The sequence below is a fragment of the Cantharellus anzutake genome (genome assembly GCF_015039405.1).
Source record: "Cantharellus anzutake strain C23 chromosome Unknown EI90scaffold_1, whole genome shotgun sequence".
NCBI classification, from domain to species: domain Eukaryota; kingdom Fungi; phylum Basidiomycota; class Agaricomycetes; order Cantharellales; family Hydnaceae; genus Cantharellus; species Cantharellus anzutake.
The window spans coordinates 2,514,214-2,533,121 of NW_024066951.1; the positions used below are offsets into that span (position 1 = coordinate 2,514,214).

At 51.7% G+C, this 18,908-nt stretch overlaps 1 protein-coding gene across 1 annotated transcript; it reads left to right on the forward strand.

The window, feature by feature from the left end:
• The first annotated feature begins 14,683 nt into the window (after positions 1-14,683).
• EI90DRAFT_55362 (uncharacterized protein) lies at positions 14,684-18,368 on the forward strand. The gene is made up of 6 exons (XM_039067783.1): positions 14,684-14,702; positions 14,756-14,887; positions 14,947-15,092; positions 15,146-15,293; positions 15,348-16,940; positions 16,988-18,368. The coding sequence occupies exons 3-6, from the start codon at positions 15,004-15,006 to the stop codon at positions 18,200-18,202; spliced, it is 3,045 nt and encodes a 1,014-aa protein (XP_038924079.1). The 5' UTR covers positions 14,684-14,702; positions 14,756-14,887; positions 14,947-15,003; the 3' UTR covers positions 18,203-18,368.
• The last annotated feature ends 540 nt before the right edge of the window (positions 18,369-18,908 follow it).

Here is an 18,908-nt window from a genome sequence, read left to right on the forward strand (position 1 = left end):
TCGTAGGAGGAGGATGAACAGTCGCTGGAGGAGCTGCCAGGTTGACGACGAAGGCGGGCACGGCGGTGTTGGTGTTGCTGTCCACCACCCACGTAGGGTTGACTGGCATCGCGAAAGTTGGCGTCCGCGGAATTGACTGTGGCCCTCCGGCGCTATACGGTACCATACTAGAAGGGGAAGGATCGGGATTCGAGTCTCTCGGGTTAGGGCGGTTATCCCTTCGAGCAATCGACTCTCGAGACGTAGGTCGAGAAGACCACCTTCTATCCACATCTCTGTCGTAGTCGGATCGGCTAGGTTCGGGGCGATAAGAGTCCATCCGAGTTCGACGGGTTTCGTTCCCCATTTGCCAACGAGCCTGTCCGAATGACCCGAGGCTGATCCTTCTCTTCGGCCGGGATACGGATGGGACCTTCTCTCTTCTCGAGGCAATTTCCTCCAGCGGTTATGGTTCGACGAACCCGAGGGAGAGGATGAGGCGGAAGAGTTGTCAGTGGAAAGGGTGGATGGGGTGTTGGTGGGATGAGCGCTTGGTTGCGGCACCAACACATTCGGAGGGGGTAGGAAGACTGAACTCCCCGCGCCCGGCCAGTTGGGGATGGAGGCGGTACGGAAGCGTCTCCCAGGTTCAAGCCCAGCGTTCCTGACGTCAGCTCGTCTGAGCCCTCGTCGAAAGGAGTCGGTGAATCTGGCTGTGCCAGTTGTCGCTCAGCGTCATCCATGTCCACTTCTTGTGCCTCGGCGCGAGTCATGAAGCGTCCGGTATCCGGGTAGTAGAATGTCCGGCTCAGACGACGTTTCTCCACCAACTTGAGGGTGGACGGGTCCTTGTTGGATGGGGGTGGACCCGGCCACACGAGTCGGAATTCGTAAGCCTCCCTGTCTTCAACACCAGGCAATGGTTCGGGCGCATCTTCCCATTTGGGCCAGTCGAGGAACCAAGGAACTTCAGTCCCTTGAGCCAACGGGAGTCGGTAATTACGAGCAGCCTCAGCATGTCCGCTCAGGTCCAGTTCTTCGAACAATCCATTCTTGATTACGTGACATGGCAGCTGACAAGCTAGGTATACAGCGAACTCGGGTGAATTTGCCGTCAATCGATCATCAGTCGAACTTTCTTCGAGAAAAATTCCTTTCGGGGGTTCCAACCAGGATATCTTGCGTCCCTCTTGGACTTCTTCTTCCATCAGGTGTTCATGGATTCGGGTGTAATTGACGAAGCGGTAAGGAGGGAAATGATCCGGAATATGTAGGTGTATCGAGATATTATGGTGAAGGGGTGTTGCCAAGGAGCGAACTGGAAGGCAAAGATGTGACCGTCCAACTCGTGCTCGCCGCCCGACTTGGACTCGACTTTGTATATTACTTCCCTCAATTCGTTAGGCAATCGTAATTTCGTGAGGGCCTCAGCCTTGAGCGCGGCGGCCTTTGAAGACTCCCAGCGTTCCAGCAATGGGGTCAAAGCTCGGGGCGGAACGTTCTGGTTCCCGTTTTCTCTCAGCACTTCGGCCTCGTTGAGGTGGTGATACTCCGGTAGTAAGAGCCACAATCGATCCAGAGATCGAGCACCGGGTCTTACGTGGTGCAAAGCGACGTACGAGAAAGTAGGGTCGAGAGGTCCCAGCTGCCCGTTTAACCACATAGGGTCGGATGGGGCTCTCTTGAAGGGCTCGGATGACACTTCGGCTGCTTCGAGACCTGGGCAGTCCCGTCTGTGATCGTCCGTGATCGCAACAGAGTTACGTGGGGTGGGCCTGCAGCTCATACTTGCCAGTCCGAGAGACATCGTCAGTTAGGTTCGTTGATGGGATCGCGAGGGGAAAACGATGGAGATGGAAGGTGATCGAAGTGTATTCTAATCACGTGCCGCTAATCGACTTCGTGTGAATACCCGATCGGGAAGTGGGCGCCTATTCACGTCTGCTCAGGCCCGCCTTCGATCTATACCTTCCGAGGATCTCGGGGGCGTTTCGGAGGTCTCTTTCGGTTGCCCAGGTGTCTTCTTGCGCCCCATATCCTTTCCACCTCACTCTGTACAGGAGTTTCCCTTTCCGCTTCCTGTGCCCCACCACCTCTTCTACCTCAAACTCTTCCGAGGCTTTCATATCGTCCCTGGGGTTGGACAGTAGCGGTCTTGAGACGTCACCGGGTGAACGATAAGGCCTTAGGTGCGCTACATTCACCACGTTATGCATAGGGTAGGAGTCGGGAAGTTTTAATCGGTAGGCGTTCTCGTTTATCACCTCCGTCACCTCGAATGGTCCAATGCGTCTCTGCATTAGCTTCCTTCCTGTACCCTTTACTTCCAGGAGGTTGAGTTTATGGGGATCGATCAGTACCAAATCTCCCACTTCGTACGTTACTCTCCTGTGTTTGGCGTTGTGCGCCCTAACTTGACGCAATTGTGCCAGATGGATCGCTTCTCGTGCCCATCTTCTGCGTACGTTCAGCGCGTCCACTCTTTCCTCCGCTTTGACGTTGAGGGACTCCTCAGGAACTAGGAATGAACTGGGCAGATGGGGCCGGAAACCCATCAGTAGCGTAGCAGGAGCTTCTCCCGTAGTAGTGTGAGGACTATTATTGTACGCTAGCATCAGAACGTCCAAGAATTCATGCCAGTCGTCCCTGTCCTTATTGACATAAGCTCGTAGCATGACTTCTAATTGCTGGTTCATTATTTCCGTCTGTCCGTCCGTTTGCGGGTGCGCAGCTGAAGACATCGCCAGCTTAGTGTTGAAGTGATGCGCTAAGGAAGACCAGAACGTCGAAAGAAAACGAGGATCCCGGTCGCTGACTATCACTGCGGGCAACCCCACATGTTTAATCACATGGCGCCATAATAAGTCTGCAGCGCCCGTCGCGTCTGTGGTGGAAGAGCATGGGATAAAATGCCCATATTTCGTGAACTTGTCTACCACTACTAAGATGGCGTCTGGCTGCGTGGCTCCTTTAGGAGGGGGTAATCCAGTCACGAAATCCAAGGTTATCGTGTGGTAAGGCAATTTGTCGAGCATCCTTTCCCAGGTCCTTCCAATAACACTTAGATTTCAAGCGCTTGAGCGTTCTTTCTATACCCGCGTGGGCGGCCTCGTGAGGGGTGTCATGAATTTCCTTGAGGATCGTGGTCCTCAGACTTCTCGGGACACATAGGCGTCGGTTGGTTTGCGGGTCGTCCCAAAGTAGCAACCCTTCCTCCGACACTTGGTAGGCACCTCCTGCTACACCGCCGTCAAGAGTTTTGCGGTATATGTCCCCGAATTCTTCGTCCGTGTGGTAGGCCAGACGGAATTCCTCGGCTGTTCTCGGGGCTAAACCCAACCATAAACTTGTCGTGCCCATTTCCACTTGATTTTCGTCCACGATGTCCGTGCTACGCGATAGGTCTAACTTGTCTACGGCGCGAGACCGTGCCCTGGTAACCACGAAGGCTCCTTTCGCTGGGTCCTTGCGCAGATACGTGCTCCAGCTTTGGATAAGGTCCTCCTGAGCCAGGCTGGTTTCTAGACTGAGTAGCTTTTCCACGTTCGGGGATATCGTCTCCGGGGTCCGGGCCAAGCGAGATAAAGGGTCTACGTTAGAATGTGCAAGTCCCGGACGGTGGACTATGGTCATCTTCGGGAATGCTGCGAAGACTAGACCCCATGCCGCTAGGCGACGATTGTAGTTTTCGAAGGTCCTCGCCCATTGTAATGCCGTGTGGTCCGTGATTAGGAGTAGGTCCTCGCCCTCGATGAACGGCGTGAACCTGACTAACGATTCCTTAGCTGCTAAGGCTTCTCTCTCTGTTGCCGAGTATCGGGTCTCGGGACCCTTGCACGTTCGACTCCAATAGGCGATAACCCTTTCTACCTGGACAGTAGAATCTTCGAAAGCGGACGCCCACTGTGCAGATGGGGGGCGATCGTCTCGTCCGGCGTTCAACTTCTTTACCAACTCAGGGATCTGCTCCTGTTGATCATATGCGAGTTTCAACTTCTCGTAGGCGCGCGTCCCCTTGAGGTCCTTAATAGTCATCGGCTGTATCTGCTGTAACGTACCCACCAAAGCTACGTCAGACGCGTCGGTATAGAGCCTATAACCCAACCCTTTCATGGGGTGTCCCCTGACCGGAGCCGTGGCTAGGGCGTATTTCAACAATGAGAAGGCTTGTTTGCACGGCTCGTGCCAGATCCAGGGAGCCCCGTCTTTCAATAGGTCGAAGAGGGGTCTGGCAATGAGTGAATATTGAGGTATGAACGAGGAGAAGTAAACCGCTATTCCAAGGAAGGTGCGCAGCGCCTTCCTGTTTTGGGGTTCTTCGATCTCCAGTAAGGCTTGCACCTTTTCCCTGTGAGTGGAGAGTCCCAGGCGGGATACCTTTTGACCTAGTAGCAACAAGCTCTGGTATCCTAAATGACACTTGGGCGGCGAAAGCGTAAGGTTAGCCCTCTTTATAGCATCAAGAACTCGATCTATATGTGTCAAGTGTTGGGCGAAAGACGTGGAGTATACTACGATGTCGTCGATGTACACTAGGGCGAATTGCCACAGGAAAGGAGCTAGGACTTCCTGCATGACTCTCTGGAACACGGGTGGGCCGTTTCGCCACCCGAAGGGCATCCTCGTAAATTGAAACAATCCGCGATGGGTACGAAAGGCCGTCTTGTCTCTCGATTCTTGATCGAACTCCAATTGCGTAAACCCTGATAGCGCGTCGAAGGTTGACATGTATTGGGAGCCGGAAAGGGCCTGTAGAATATCCGTTTGTCTTGGAATGGGGAACTCGTCCGGGATAGTGACCTCATTCAGTTTTCGCCAATCCACCAGAGCCTATTCTTCCCTCTTTGGCTGACGATTATAACCGGGGCGCCCCAGGACTCTGGGACGGCTCGATCACTCCCATCTCTAACCAGGCGTCTAATTGTTTATCGATGATCTCTCTTTTCAGAGGGGAGGCGTGGTAGGGCGGAAGCGAGATGGGTTTCGCGCCTTCTCTTAATGATATATGCACGCGTGCATCATATCGTCCCAGGTTCCCAGCCGTAGCGAAGGCCCTCTCGTGCTTCTGCACCAAGGCTCGGAGCTGCTTCTTTTCCTCGGGCGATAACTCTGGGTTTACGTCTACCACATCCACTAAGGTTTCAGGGAGGACCTCGTCTCCAGGTATCGTCTCCGCTGTCTTTGGTCCGACTAAAGCTCCGTCGATATCATGGGCTTCCTCAGGTTGTCCCAGGACATTGGCTTCCGCTGCGACAGCCTGTATTAATAGTCCTTTACTCTGGAACTCACGGATCTGAGGTTCGCTTAGTTGTTCGGCGCCATCTAGATCCTCGTTGGGATTGGACATGGATGCTATCGTTGTCCCGCTCTGGACTTTGATCGGGTATGGGTTTGGATTGGTCAAGGGTAGCCTAAAGGGATGGGCGGTGTTTACGAGCATGGTCGGAGGTGGCAGACAGTCACCCTGCTTCCATCCCGTCCTCCGTCCTTCGACGAGGCGTACTCCCGAGTTGTGGTCGAAGTTACCAGTGACCCCAACCAGGCGGACTGTGTACGGTTCTAAGGTCACATCCTCCGTGATTTTTAGTCGACCTGTACCCGAGACGTTCACTCGTTTAGGTTCATGAGAATGAGAAGGACCGGCTATAACTGGATAGACGGGCGCGTGATGAATCTGGCTCTTAAGGGGAACCTGGTGGTCTGAGTCTGCCACTTGCCAGAATTCTCGTTCAGCTGGACGCATGGTATGCAGCTGGAACGCTGTCTGCACGTCTTCGGCTATCAACAGAGGGATGGTCATCCCTTTGAGTACGTAAGCTTCTACACTCCTCAGCAGGACGTGACCTCGTTGTGAGGGCAGGTATAAGTCAATCGTCGTGTAGCCTTGGCATTTAGCCTTCCCTGTTAGCTGAACCAAATTCAATTTCAATCCTTGCTTAATGCGGGTGCCTTCTCCTTTAATACGGTCGTACAGGTCAGCCGAAATTAGCGTGCATGCTGCCCCGGAGTCGGCCAACGCTTCTATCTCATCCCGTCTATTGCGTTGATACGACAACGGACTCGACAAGCGTCAGATCCTAAGGACTGCTGGCCTGGGGGTCGCTCGAATATCTTACGGGCTTCATATATCTCACCCGGGACCAGGGCGGCCCCAATGAGTCTCTCGTCAGGCAGGATCTCCTTCCACGTACAGGCCGCAATGTAAGAAAAGGAAGTATCTTCGGCATTATCTATGTCAGGTATGTCCGACGATTCGGAATCGGACAGGGTACAAAACTCTGTGTAAGCCACTGCGAATTCTGCTTCCTGACCTCCCACTAAGGCAGCATAAGCACGTCGGTAGGTACTTTCCAACTTGGACGAGTTGTCACGTTCCTTACGGTCGTTCCTGGCTCGATCAGCCTTCCTAGGGGGACAGTCGTTGTCCCAATGGTTCGCACTTCCACAGTGCCGACACGGTCTGGGCGGTTTCTTCCGCGACTTGAAGTCGCTCGTAGGGTAGGTCTGGCTTCCGGACGCGACGGCGACACTTCTGGTCTCGACACGGTCTCCTCCGCGTTTATTCCTCTCCAAATTGATGCGGGCGACTCGGTTTGCTAAAGCGTCGATACTGAACTCGTCGCTAGCTACTAATTCGTCATGCTTAAGTTTAGTCAACCGTAAGAGTTCTTCGGCTGTGTCGACCTGATCGATGTTGAGATGGGCCCACCATCCTTTCGGGATGTCTTCTAGAAGTCTTTGGGCCTCGCCCCTCAAGACCTCTGGTCCGGGAACATCGGCGAGTGGATATAGGATGCGTAAGAGTCGTAGTTTGCGTGTCGCGAAGTCGTGTGGGGACTCCTTAGAGTACCTTTCACCCTTACGGTACCTACAAGCGTGGAATCGATCTCGAATCTTGTCGAGGAAGGCGGGTGTTAAGAAGAAGTGTAGCACATATCCGTGTAGATCTTCCCAATTGGTGGTAAAATACAACTTGTCGGCGACCGGTACAGTCGACCACCAGTCTGCCACAGCGCCTTTGAAACGATCAGGAAGTACGCGGGTCATTTGTTGGGCGAAAGCAGGCGAGTGCCTGGCCAGGTTCCGACATATGCTGCACCACGTTATATAGCTGTCGATCGAACCATCGAACTCCGGGAAGTCTGACGCAGTATATTTGCGATCCACGTAAGGTTGCGTGCGGTCGAGAGGAGGAGGTCTGTATCCAGGATTCTGCTGAGGCGCTGCCAACGCTCCAGGTCCGGGAGGCGGGGGAGGGGGCGGTGCCCCAGCGTATCTGACGGGTGGAAAGTGCCCCGGGTAGGGAGCCCCACCGGGCGGAGGGGGTGGTCCAGGTGGAGGTGGTGGTCCTGATGGGGGTGGTGGACCCGCATCTCGTGGTGGCGGCTGCCAGGGGTCGGGAGGCGGTTGTCTCGGATCATGACCTGGATCTCTGGATCCAATGGGTCCTTCATTCGCCGGATGGTGAGGGACACGAGGGGGTTCGGGTCCACGGTTGTCGGGATCGAGTCTCTCCTCGATAGGTCCCAACTCTGTCTTCCTTCCGACCCTCAGACCTTTCACAAATTCCGTGTAACCCACGTTCTCCTTGGGGTTCTCGAAAGCGTTGGTCTCTCGACGAACTGTGACGAATGGCATCGAGGGTTCGTCTCTGAGTAACATCCCTGCAGCGACATTAATGCTTGGTCTAGGCACCGGGAAGGCCCTGGACGGTAGGGTGCGTTTACGAACGAAAGTGGTCTCTTCCGCGGGAGATATGAGATCTTCAAAAGTAGTCCATCCCGACGGGAGGGCTTCAGGTTGACGTGTGGGTCGCATTTCGGTCGACCACGCCTCCTCGACTTGCCCAGGATCCGTAAACTTGGCGGGCGAGACATTCGCCAACCTGAGTCCACTCATGCGCGACTCGTCAAATTCCCGTGAAGGACGAGCAGCTTTCTTGATGGCATCGAAATGTTTTTCGAAGGAATTGAAACGCTGGTCTAGGAAGTTCCATGCAATACTGAACTCCTTTGGTGACGACCATCCTCTTATAGTGAATATCAGGGCTAGGTCGCCTCGGGGATCCACTACGAAATCACCTGCGGCTAAGTTGGCCTTGGTGGCTAGCTGGGTGAACTCGGTAATTTTCATGAGCAGGTCGGTTAGCTCGACCCGCCAGACGGTCCCTAGTCGATATCTCAAAGGCTCTCCTTCGAGACCGGCTCCAACAGACTCTTTCTCGAGATCAGCGGGAGCGAGACGACGCCAATTTCGTATACGTTTCATGTAGTTATTTGAATCCTCAAAAATTCCACCTTCAAACTCTCCAAGAGCTTCGATGACTTGCCTGAGAGCTTGTTGTCGTAGGAATGCGCCAGGCGAGGAATGCACGTCTTCGCCTACTGGCGAGGTATCTCTTGAATTGGATCTACGATCTGACTGACTAATCCTCGTGGGGCGGGAAGGAGGATACAAATCGTGCGTCATTTGGGCCGGGGTGACTGGTTCGTCTCCCAACAGGGACACCGTCTTGGGTGGCATGGTGCGAGTTTCTCGCACCGGGGTTGGGGCACCAATGTTACGGGGATGGGGGAAATTCCCCATTCCTCGATCCGTTCTTATAGTGGGAAGACGAGGTCATGTCTAGTTTGTACCATAACTGGAAGTGTAATCGATGAGTGATCCCAGTCTGACCTGGGAGTGGACGATCGAATTCCCATCGATCGCGATGGGTGATGTAGTGAGCTATTAAGGGATTGATGATTGATAGTCGGAGATATCAGGACAGATGGGTCAGCCACGGATACTTGGCGCTCCTCAATGGAGCGTACCGTGTGCGAGGTCGCGACTGGTGAGATGGGTGAGAGCTTCGCGTAGTTGCCATCGGGTACTTGGCGTTCGCAGTGCGAACGTACCGGTAGCGGGTTGATATCGTAGGCGTGCAATGAGGGCTGACTATTAGGGCCTTCGGTGACTTGGCGTTCCCAAAGGGAACGTACCGTTGGCGGGGACATATGATGACTGGCAAAGGAAGAAACAGACGGTGGATGGGCGGCTACTTGGCGTTCGCGTAGCGAACGTGCCGGCATCGAGGGAAGTGGGCCTCATAGTGTTCACGATCACCATGATCGTGATGGGACGTCGTATGTTGAGTACTGGGGGAGAGCGGAGTGATGAAGACCCATAGGGTACAGGTTCAATAGGACGATACACACGTCGAGAGTCTTCGACTCTCGACTTCGAGTTCTCGCGGCGAGGGCCGTTAGAGGACTCGATATAACCAGACTTATAAGACATATTGAGAGTTGTACAGTCACACAGGTTCAGTTGAGTCACAGGGAGGGTTGTTACAGAAGACGGTACACGAGACAGTTGTAGAGCAGTTGTTAGTTAGCGGGAACCGCCTTCGGCGGTTTCCGTACATGACGCGTGACTATCTACAAATGGTAAGGTCGCGGGAAATCCCGCGAAACACAAACAACCTCGGCCAGCACCAAAACCCCAATGGGGAAAGCTTTGCACGAGGGGGGGGAAAGGGGTAGAACGGGTAAGGAGGATAGGGTAGCGGGATAGAGGACGGAAAGGAGAAAGAGGGGAGGAGCGATAGAGAGGGGAAGTCTTTGACCATGCGACGGATATGGTCGTTGGAGACTCCGTATCCGTAACACCGCACCGCGCCCCCGCGCCGTACTGCCCTACTCCGCAACCCCCGCTATCAGCCCCATCCCTCCTTCCTCACTTTTCCCCTTTTCTCTCTATTTCTATTCTACGGTCGATTTCCCTTTTCTCCATGTACCACTACATACCTAACCCCGTTCCCCTGACCGCCGCATGCGCCGTGCACACTCCTGCCTACCGAGTGGCCGCCTCCGGGATCTCCCGGGGAGGTGTGGCTGTGCGCGGAGATGACATGGCCTCCCCCACGTGACCCTGACCGCATGTATATAATAGTGCCTGGGGTGGGAACAGAAGAAGCAGCCTTCTTCTCAACTTCCCACTTCAGCCTAAGTGGTCGGGGACGCTCACCCCGTGATGGGATCGCCACTACGCACAGCTGCTATCCATCCCACCGAGTCCCACATGCAGGGACCTCGCCGCTTTCAGAGCTGTCCCTGACAGGAGGCCGATGGAAAGTGCCTCAAGTTGAGACCGGGTTCCAGGTTATCGGTGTGGGGCCAAGATCCATTGTACTTCTTTCTCAGCAATGCTTATTTAGCAAGCCTTATGAAATCTTCAAACAAGCATGGGTACCACCTGCCAACAGGGGGGCTAAAATGGGCCCCGTGCACTCTTGTCACTCTATTCCAGGATATCTGGCATCTTGAGGGCTGGAAACGCCTTCGAATGTACTGGGAAGACCCTCCGTCAAAGCATATGAATGATCAACAAAGGCTGGAAGAGTTCAGAGCACTTGCATCTGGTGTAAAAAAAAGACTGCATACCGCTAGTGCAGACGCATCTCAGTTCTATCCAAGTAATAAGGTTCTTCCTGGGCAACAAAGCCCACATAGTTGTCATCTGCCTTGTATCTAGTATTAATCATTCTAATGCCATGTTCCGAAACATCCTCCCATCCCCAGTGACATTCTTCCATATTCGTACCCCATCGTCATCATTTGGGGACATGTGTGCAACAACACAATTTGCTTTTGGACTGGGCTACTACTGTTATGACGGTTCCCCTCAAACTGAATGGCAGTGTCTTCAGCGTTTCAGCACAAGGACAATGAGATTAGTAGATGCAAGGAGTGCTGTCTGTTAGAAGGGGCGGATTTGGATGACTCCGGAGTGGAATCGGAGACTTAGCGTGGAAGGACCTCAGCCTCAGCGACTCAAGCGGAGCGCTGTGCCATTGCTGTTTGTCCATTTGGTCCTTAATTTCACAGTAGGCAAGCAGGAAGTCTCTAGGGGGCATTTCAGGTCGATTTCAGACTGAGGTTACAAGTTACTATGTATGTACATTGTATATAAGGAGGGTCTGGAATCAAAAGGAGCGAGGGTACTCCGAAAGGAGACAAAGGGAGCTGAAAGGAGGGACAACACTGAGGGTCAAGGGTTTGACTCAATGGTGTTTCTCAAAGGAGGAATGAAGGGCCAAGGCCCAAGGAGGAAGGAAGGAGGATGGGAGTGGGGAATGGCCAGCTGACTGAATAGAAAGGAAGCAGCAGCCCAAATAGGAATGAGGGAGTATAGCAGAATTGAAAGGGACAATGCAATAGTTGCAAGGTCTGATGTAAGTCCGGAAAGTCTGAACTCGGAAGTTAAACTCTGGAATATTGGCAAACATAATTAAATGGAATGAGCTAACCAATACAATGGGTATAAGCGGAGGTGGGGTCAAAGTCTGAGGTTGGAGCTAAGACCGGAGGTTCCGGAGATGGAGACGCGAACGGGATTCCGGAGCAGAGGTCCGGAGTCGGGAGCATAGGTGTTGCGTACTTGTCTGGAAGGTGTCGAGGTTGAGGTCGGACCCGGAATGTTCCGGAGTCGGACCAAAGGTGGTGTTGGAGCCGGAGGTCGGATAACCTCTTGGGAGTCAGCAAGGAGAAGGTGACGGAAGGGAAGTAGGGCTCCGGAATCAGTTTCGGAGTTCCGGGAGCCCGGAGTGGAGGTCGGGATTGTATGGATATGACACTGTCAGTATCTATACATATGATTGTTGTGGTTTCAAATAAGGTTTTTGGTGTTAGAACGTGCAGATTCGGACGACTCCGGAGTGGAATCGGAGACTTAGCATGGAAGGACCTCGGCCTCAGCGACTCAGGCGGAGCGCTGTGCCATTGCTGGTTGTCCTAGGGGTCCCTAATTTCGGATCTAGCAGAGGGAAAGTCTCTTGGGGGAATTCATGTCGATTTCGGACTGAGGTTACAAGTTACTATGTACATTGTATATAAGGAGGGGTCCGGAATCAAAAGGAGCGAGGGTAGGATGAAAGGAGACAAAGGGAGATGGAAAGAGGAACAACACCGAGGGTCAAGGGTTTGACTCAATGGTGTTTCTCAAAGGAGGAATGAAGGGCCAAGGCCCAAGGAGGAAAGAAGGAGGATGGGAGTGGGGAATGGCTAGCTGACTGAATAGAAAGGAAGCAGCAGCCCAAATAGGAATGAGGGAGAATAGCGGAATTGAATAGGACAATGCAATAGTTGCAAGGTCCGAGGTAAGTCTGGAAAGTCCGAACTCAGAAGTTAAACTCCGGAATATTGGCAAACGTAATTAAATGGAATGAGCTAACCAATACAATGGGTATAAGCGGAGGTGGGGTCAAAGTCCAAGGTCGGAGCTAAGACCGGAGGTTCCGGAGACGGAGACGCAAACGGGATTCCGGAGCAGAGGTCCGGAGTCGGGAGCATAGGTTTTGCGTACTCATCTGGAAGGTGTCGAGGTTGGGGTCGGACCCGGAATGTTCCGGAGTCGGACCGAAGGTGGTGTCCGAGCTGGAGGTGGGATAACCTCTTGGGAGTCGGCAAGGAGAAAGTGACGGAAGGGAAGTAGGACTCCGGAAGTCGGAGTTCGGAGTTCCAGGAGCCCGGAGCGGAGGTCGGGATTGTATGGATATGACATTTGACTCAATCACCGTGCAAGCTCTCTGTTTTCTGAGGAACCACGTCCCTCTGATTTCCGCTGCCAGATTTTATGGTGAGCGTTGACTGATATGGAGTGACTTGCACGACAAGTGGCATAGGATTAAGTATCTTGTTTGAAGCGCCATGCAATCATGGGCAGTGGGAGTTCGGCAAGACCAGGCAAAGAATGAAGCAGAGTAACATGTGGCTTCGCCATCTCTTTACCCGCACCACCTTGCTGAAGCAAATGCAGCTGGAAGGACGTGATGCCGTCGCTACCAAAAGTCTACTTAGGATGGAATTGACATCATTGCCAGCTTTAGATATCAAACGCCACTGAGCAGGGCACTTGACCGTCCACCAAGACCACGGATATCGACAGTATCACCAACTCTTTTAGAGTGTAACCACCTTCTGCCGCTTAATCTAGAAAACCGTTCTCCTATCCCAAACAGCAACGGGCTACATGGACGTTCTATCTGAAGAGCGTCGTCTCTGATTGATGTAAATCGAAAATATTCCGAATGGACCTCAAGAATCGAAGCCTTCGGTATAAAGAGTAATCATAGATGCGGGAATAAGGTGTAGGGATGGAAGCGGTCAGTCAGCAGAAATAATTGCACGATTCCAAGATCAAAACAAGGGCCCCAGATGACTCCTATGTCATTCACTTTCAAGAGCGATGCGAATCAGACGGCAATGGGCCTGCGAAGTTTCGAAAGAGAGAGTCGGGGATTTGGCTGACATTGGGTGCCCTCTTCTTGTGCGGATTTGCCGAAGATTGAGACACAGGCGCCCAAACATCCCGTTCCACCCAAACCATTTACAAAACACGCTGCCCAGACACATGCGACCCGACGCACAGATGAATTCGAAATGGTTGTCCTGAGAAATTAACGTTTCGGGGATTCCAAAGTCCCGTTGCCAAGTTTCGCGGAAAAGAAGTGGATAAGCCCTGTGTTCCTAACACAACGGTAATCTGCGAAAAGATTTGTTATACTCAGTAATGATGGCGATGGCGACATCGGCGGAGTCCTTGTTATAGTAAAATATCCTAGCAAATCAGTCGCCGTCGTTTCTGCCTGCTTTCCCTTACAAATGTCAAGAGGCAGGACACTTGACAAGAATTGTGAAAGGGCGAAGGGAGGGTAAGAAAACATAGAACGAGACCGTTACGGAAAACGGCAAAGTGAGGTGCATGCACTAGGATGGCAGCGGGAAGAGGCGAGGAAGAGGAAAGGGATAGATCACATCATCGTTGGTTGAGTCCCTTGGTCTGAAGTGAGTTTTGTGTGCACCTCAGTAAGAACCGGCGTCGCATTAACGAACCGCAGCTCAACTGCTGTGGGACCTTTCGACATTCAGTACACCGATAAAAGTGGAGGTGTTCCTTCAACGCGCCCACTTGGTGTCGAGCGGTCCCGAGGTAATTCTGAACTGTGTCCTGTGGTCGCCGGTTGGATGTCAAGCTCGATTTCCAGGCATTGTGAGTACAAGACCCATGCGTGAACAGGAATGCCACATGGAGACATGCATGGTTTGAACGTGTAAGGGGCAGGTTCTCCTGTGCTCACTCACACTTGGTGTATTAACAGGGATACAGAATGGAGCGTCGCAACGAAACTACGCTGGACTATCTCAGCCAGAGTGAGCACGATCGTATGGTTGTGTGTCAGCTGGAGTCAAGCTTAGATGTTGACGAGCACCGTAAGGATTAGACCTGGAAGATTGACATGGTGATTGACATGGGTACTTATAGCTGATTGCACTCCAAGACCCTGATAAAAGGCCAGACTGGATCCCCTGCCTCCACTGACATACATCGCGTGCGCGTGCCCCACCAGCGCTTACTGCCAGCTCTCGGTACGTATCGAGCGCAGTGACCAGTGCCTCCGTATGACGTCCCATAGTCCTTGCTCGTTCATGTCTAGTTCTTATTCCAAATCGCATTCATCCTGCTTCCAGTTCTGATCGGCATGATACTGAGTCATGCCACCGCTAGAATTCGCCGCCGATACTGGATCAGAGGTCTGTATGGCGTCGACCAAATAGTCAATACATATATCATATTCTTCCTCAACCTTCCATAATAAGACGGAGGGCTCGTGGTTCTAGCTTTTGAGCGCTTAGGGGCTCACACGTGTGTTGCATGCCTAAAGCTCTTTCTTCCATCTACTTGTCCGTTATCGACCATGTCGCTGCAGCAAGAGGCTGAAACTCCAAGGCAAAAGGCAAAAGATCTCCTCGCAGTGGGGGGTAACTTGGCGGTTTTAACTCTTAGAGGTGTCAATGCCACGGCTGATTGGTGTCCACCCCTGAAGAATGCGACTAGTGCTGCACTCTTCATCTACGACGAGGTTAATGTTGGTAATGATTTATGCTTGTCCACGAATGAAAGCTCACGCTGGTTTGTGCCATGTAGAAGTTCAAGGAGAATGCAAAGGAATGGGCTGGTTTCGGTGAATACGTAGCGAGCACCATGGCCAACGTATCGTCAGCCATAAATTACGACGATGTATCCGCGGAAGAGGCAAAGCCATGGGTGGAAAGTGCTACAGAACTTGATGGGTGAGTCTATCCGTTTTCGTGGTCTTCGATATCGTAGTTACGTCAAGTCCCAGCGCGCTACAGAAGATAAAGTCCGAAATCGAAAGACGGGAAAAAGTAGAGAAACGATCGACTATCAGAAAAACATTCTCCTACTTGAGAGACCCGGGAAGAATTAACGACCTAAAGAAAGATTTTGACAAAGCATTGACATCGTTTCAGGTAGCTGTCCTTACAGTATCCTTCCATAACCGTTCTGATTTTCGGCCATTGCAGGTTAGGACGAATTTGATAACTGGTGCCAAGTTAGCGGCCATAGAACATCGTTTACACGAAGACAAAATTCTCGATAGTCTCCGATACCCTCATCTTGTTCATGATGATTCCACTCAGGCGTGCCTGGAAGACACTAGGGTTGATCTCATTGAGCGTATCATGGCATGGTGCCGCAACACTGAGGATGGCGAGAATCGGCTAATGCTGTTGACCGCCGTGGCCGGTGCTGGCAAGACTTCGATTGCACTCTCGATAGCAGAACGATGTGCCAGCGATGGGGATGTTACCCTGTTACTTCAGTTCTTCTTTAAAGCGGGCCAACGGTCGCGGCCTGATTTTCTATTCAGCGGCATGGCTCGAGCTTTGGCAGACCATGACCCCGTTTACCGCACTTTCATTACCTCTGCTCTTCGAAAAGACCCTAGTCTCTCAACGGCTTCATTCGCAACGCAGTTCAAGAAATTGGTGGCTCTGTCTCTATTCCATAAACCTCCGCCTTCCGACTGTCCTATGGTGATAATCATCGACGCTTTAGATGAATGTGACAAAGAAGCGTTCGAATCCCTTGCCGAAATTCTTGGGGAGGGAGTGCCCAGGCTACCATCTTCCGTAAAATTCTTCATCACATCAAGACAATTTGATCTCGTGAATCGCTACCTCTCCCCCAATTACCCTATTGATCGTCTCACTATCGATCTCTTGGACGAGGCAAATGTGCAGGACTGTGCTAAATTCATACGCTTCCAGCTGCAAAAGTTAAAGAAGTTACATCGGGATTTGCACCGTGACCTTGAGGACGAGGATGGAATGGTACAGGAGATCTCGGAACGAGCAAATGGCTTGTTCATCTGGATCAGCACCATCTTTCGCTACATGAAGATGACCAACCAGGATCCTATGAGGACACTAAGAAGTCTGCTCGACACTGGTGCCAAACGACCAGAGGTCCCTGCTGAGAAGATGATGGAAGATTTGTATACAAGCATCTTAAAGAAGTGCGCTTGGGAGGTTGAAAATTTTGTGCATGATTACCCAATCGTGATGGGAGCGATCCTCGTTGCTCAGGAGCCTCTGTCCATCACAGCCTGGGACTCAATTTTGTCCCCATTCCTCAAGTCTCCTGTTCGATATGCGTTGGCTGAACTTGCTCCTCTGCTCTCAGGAGTTGAAGACCCCTACATTCCGATTCATATCTTACACCAATCTTTCCGTGATTTCATCATTGATCGGATCAATCCCCAAACAATCAGCTCTCGTTGCACTCCCGTAGCGGTGGTGGTGGAGAATGCCAGGGTTGCCCTGCGATGTACTGAGATTTTGAACCGGGGTCTCTGCTCTGTAAAGGGCTTAGGACTGATTGAAAACTTGTCCGAAAAAGATGCCATGCCGCGCATTCCTCCATCGGAGTTATCTGAACACTTTTGTTATGCATGTCGCCACGTCGTTCACCACCTAAGTGGAGTCAAGGAACCATCAGATGAGCTTGCTGGGTCAGTTGGTATGTTTCTGAGTCAGGAAGCAACTCGGTGGGTGGAAGTCTGTGTGCGGATGGAACGCTACGTTAGTATCTCATTACTCCCTGAGTGGGCTAAGGTATGGGTTATGAATTGTGTTAAAGAAACTACCTCATGATCTTCTAGTTGGTTGTTGACCACAGGGCTGTTAGTGCACTGGCCAATGTGCTTACCCGGCTTCCACCGAATTTCGTATTTTTTTTAAGATTCCAGGATGCATATGAGACAGCGAATGATTCTGCTGTGCTCTGCCGTTTTCTTTTTTCTGTGGACTCAAGTTCCTACACCCCGGATTTGGCCAGGTCACTAAACAGTCTATATTATGCCCTTGACGAACTCGGACAGCACTCGGAGGCACTCCCAATCATCGATGAGTGCATGAACCTCTGGCGTCAGTTGGTTGCCATCAACCCAGGACCATACACCCCAGAATTGGCCGGGTCACTCAACAATCTATTTTATGCTCTTTCCAAGCTCGGACGGCACTCAGAGGCACTCCCATTCATCGAAGAAAGTGTGAAACTCTACCGTCAATTAGTTGCTGTTAACCCAGGATCATACACCCTGGATTTGGCCATGTCACTCAACAGTCTTCATAATGCCCTTTCTAATCTTGGACGGCACTCGGAGGCACTCCCATTCATTGAAGAAAGTGTCAAACTCTACCACCAGCTAGTTGCTATTAATTCAGGATCATACACCCCAAATTTGGCCATGTCACTCAACAATCTATATATTGCTCTTTCCAATCTTGGACGGCACTCGGAGGCGCTCCCGTTCATCGAAGAATGTGTCAACCTCCGGCACCAGTTGGTTGCTGTTAACCCAAGATCATACACCCCGGGTTTGGCCATGTCACTCAACAATCTATATATTGCTCTTTCCAATCTTGGGCGGCACTCGGAGGCACTCCCATTCATCGAAGAATGTGTCAAAATCCGGCACCAGTTGGTTGCCGTTAACCCAGGATCATACACCCCGTATTTGGCCAATTCACTCAACAGTCTATATCATGCCCTTTCTAGTCTTGGACGGCACTCGGAGGCACTCCCATTCATTGAAGAAAGTGTCAAACTCTACCACCAGTTAGTTGCCGTTAATTCAGGATCGTACACCCCAGATTTGGCCATGTCACTCAACAATCTATATATTGCTCTTTCCAATCTTGGACGGCACTCGGAGGCACTCCCGTTCATCGAAGAATGTGTCAAAATCCGGCGCCAGTTGGTTGCCATTAACCCAGGAGCATATTCCCCAAAATTGGCCAACTCACTCAAGAATCTACATAATGCTCTTTCGAATCTGGGGTATCATTCCGGGGCACCAATGGTCCACATTTGAGCATGTTCTCCTGGTCATTGCATTGGCCACTTCACTACCTGCACATGGCAGGCAAGCTCGAATTGTATATTCGGCTCGAGAACACCAACAAATCCAAATCCAATTTTTTAATTGTATACCGTTGATAAAACATTTACACAGTTCGCTAGCCACGCTACACCCGTAACAAATCACAGTTGCATTTCTGCATCGCGGGTGACGTCGAGGTTTCGATATATCGATCGATGATGCAAATTGGTTGAGACGAAGCCCAAGTCAAATGGCGGTCGAACGCAACCACTTGGTCCACTACATTCAAATTCTAGCTTACCGTACGCTGTTCCCAACACATTATGACCCAACCGAATTTCGGATCCTATGATGACTATACTACCCATTGGTATTCCACCATGCCTTCCCTAGTTAGTTTTGATCTGCGCTGTATTACCACATCTCGTCGCTACCAAATTCAGGTGGCGCATGGTCCTGGTAACCACTTGTTTACTACATGACTAGTACTACTACTGGATGTCGTTCATCAAACAACGAAATCCAGACATGACGTGCACGTCCAGGCGAGTAAGCGGAACAGTGATTAAGGTTAGTCCTGACCTATGTCCATCTTCGTGAATCGATTAACACTCTAGATTGAATGAAGAAGCGCGCTGATGTAGCGATAAATTAACGCCGCTTACCCCGTCACTTGATATTGCGAGTCGGTGGTATC

Excerpts from the sequence above, each read along its gene's own strand:
- EI90DRAFT_55362 (XM_039067783.1), top strand. The coding sequence starts at position 15,004 with ATGGCCAACGTATCGTCAGCCATAAATTACGACGATGTATCCGCGGAA. Across the intron at positions 15,093-15,145 it reads AGTGCTACAGAACTTGATGG|CGCGCTACAGAAGATAAAGT; the intron begins GTGAGTCTATCC and ends GTCAAGTCCCAG. Across the intron at positions 16,941-16,987 it reads TACTCCCTGAGTGGGCTAAG|TTGGTTGTTGACCACAGGGC; the intron begins GTATGGGTTATG and ends ATGATCTTCTAG.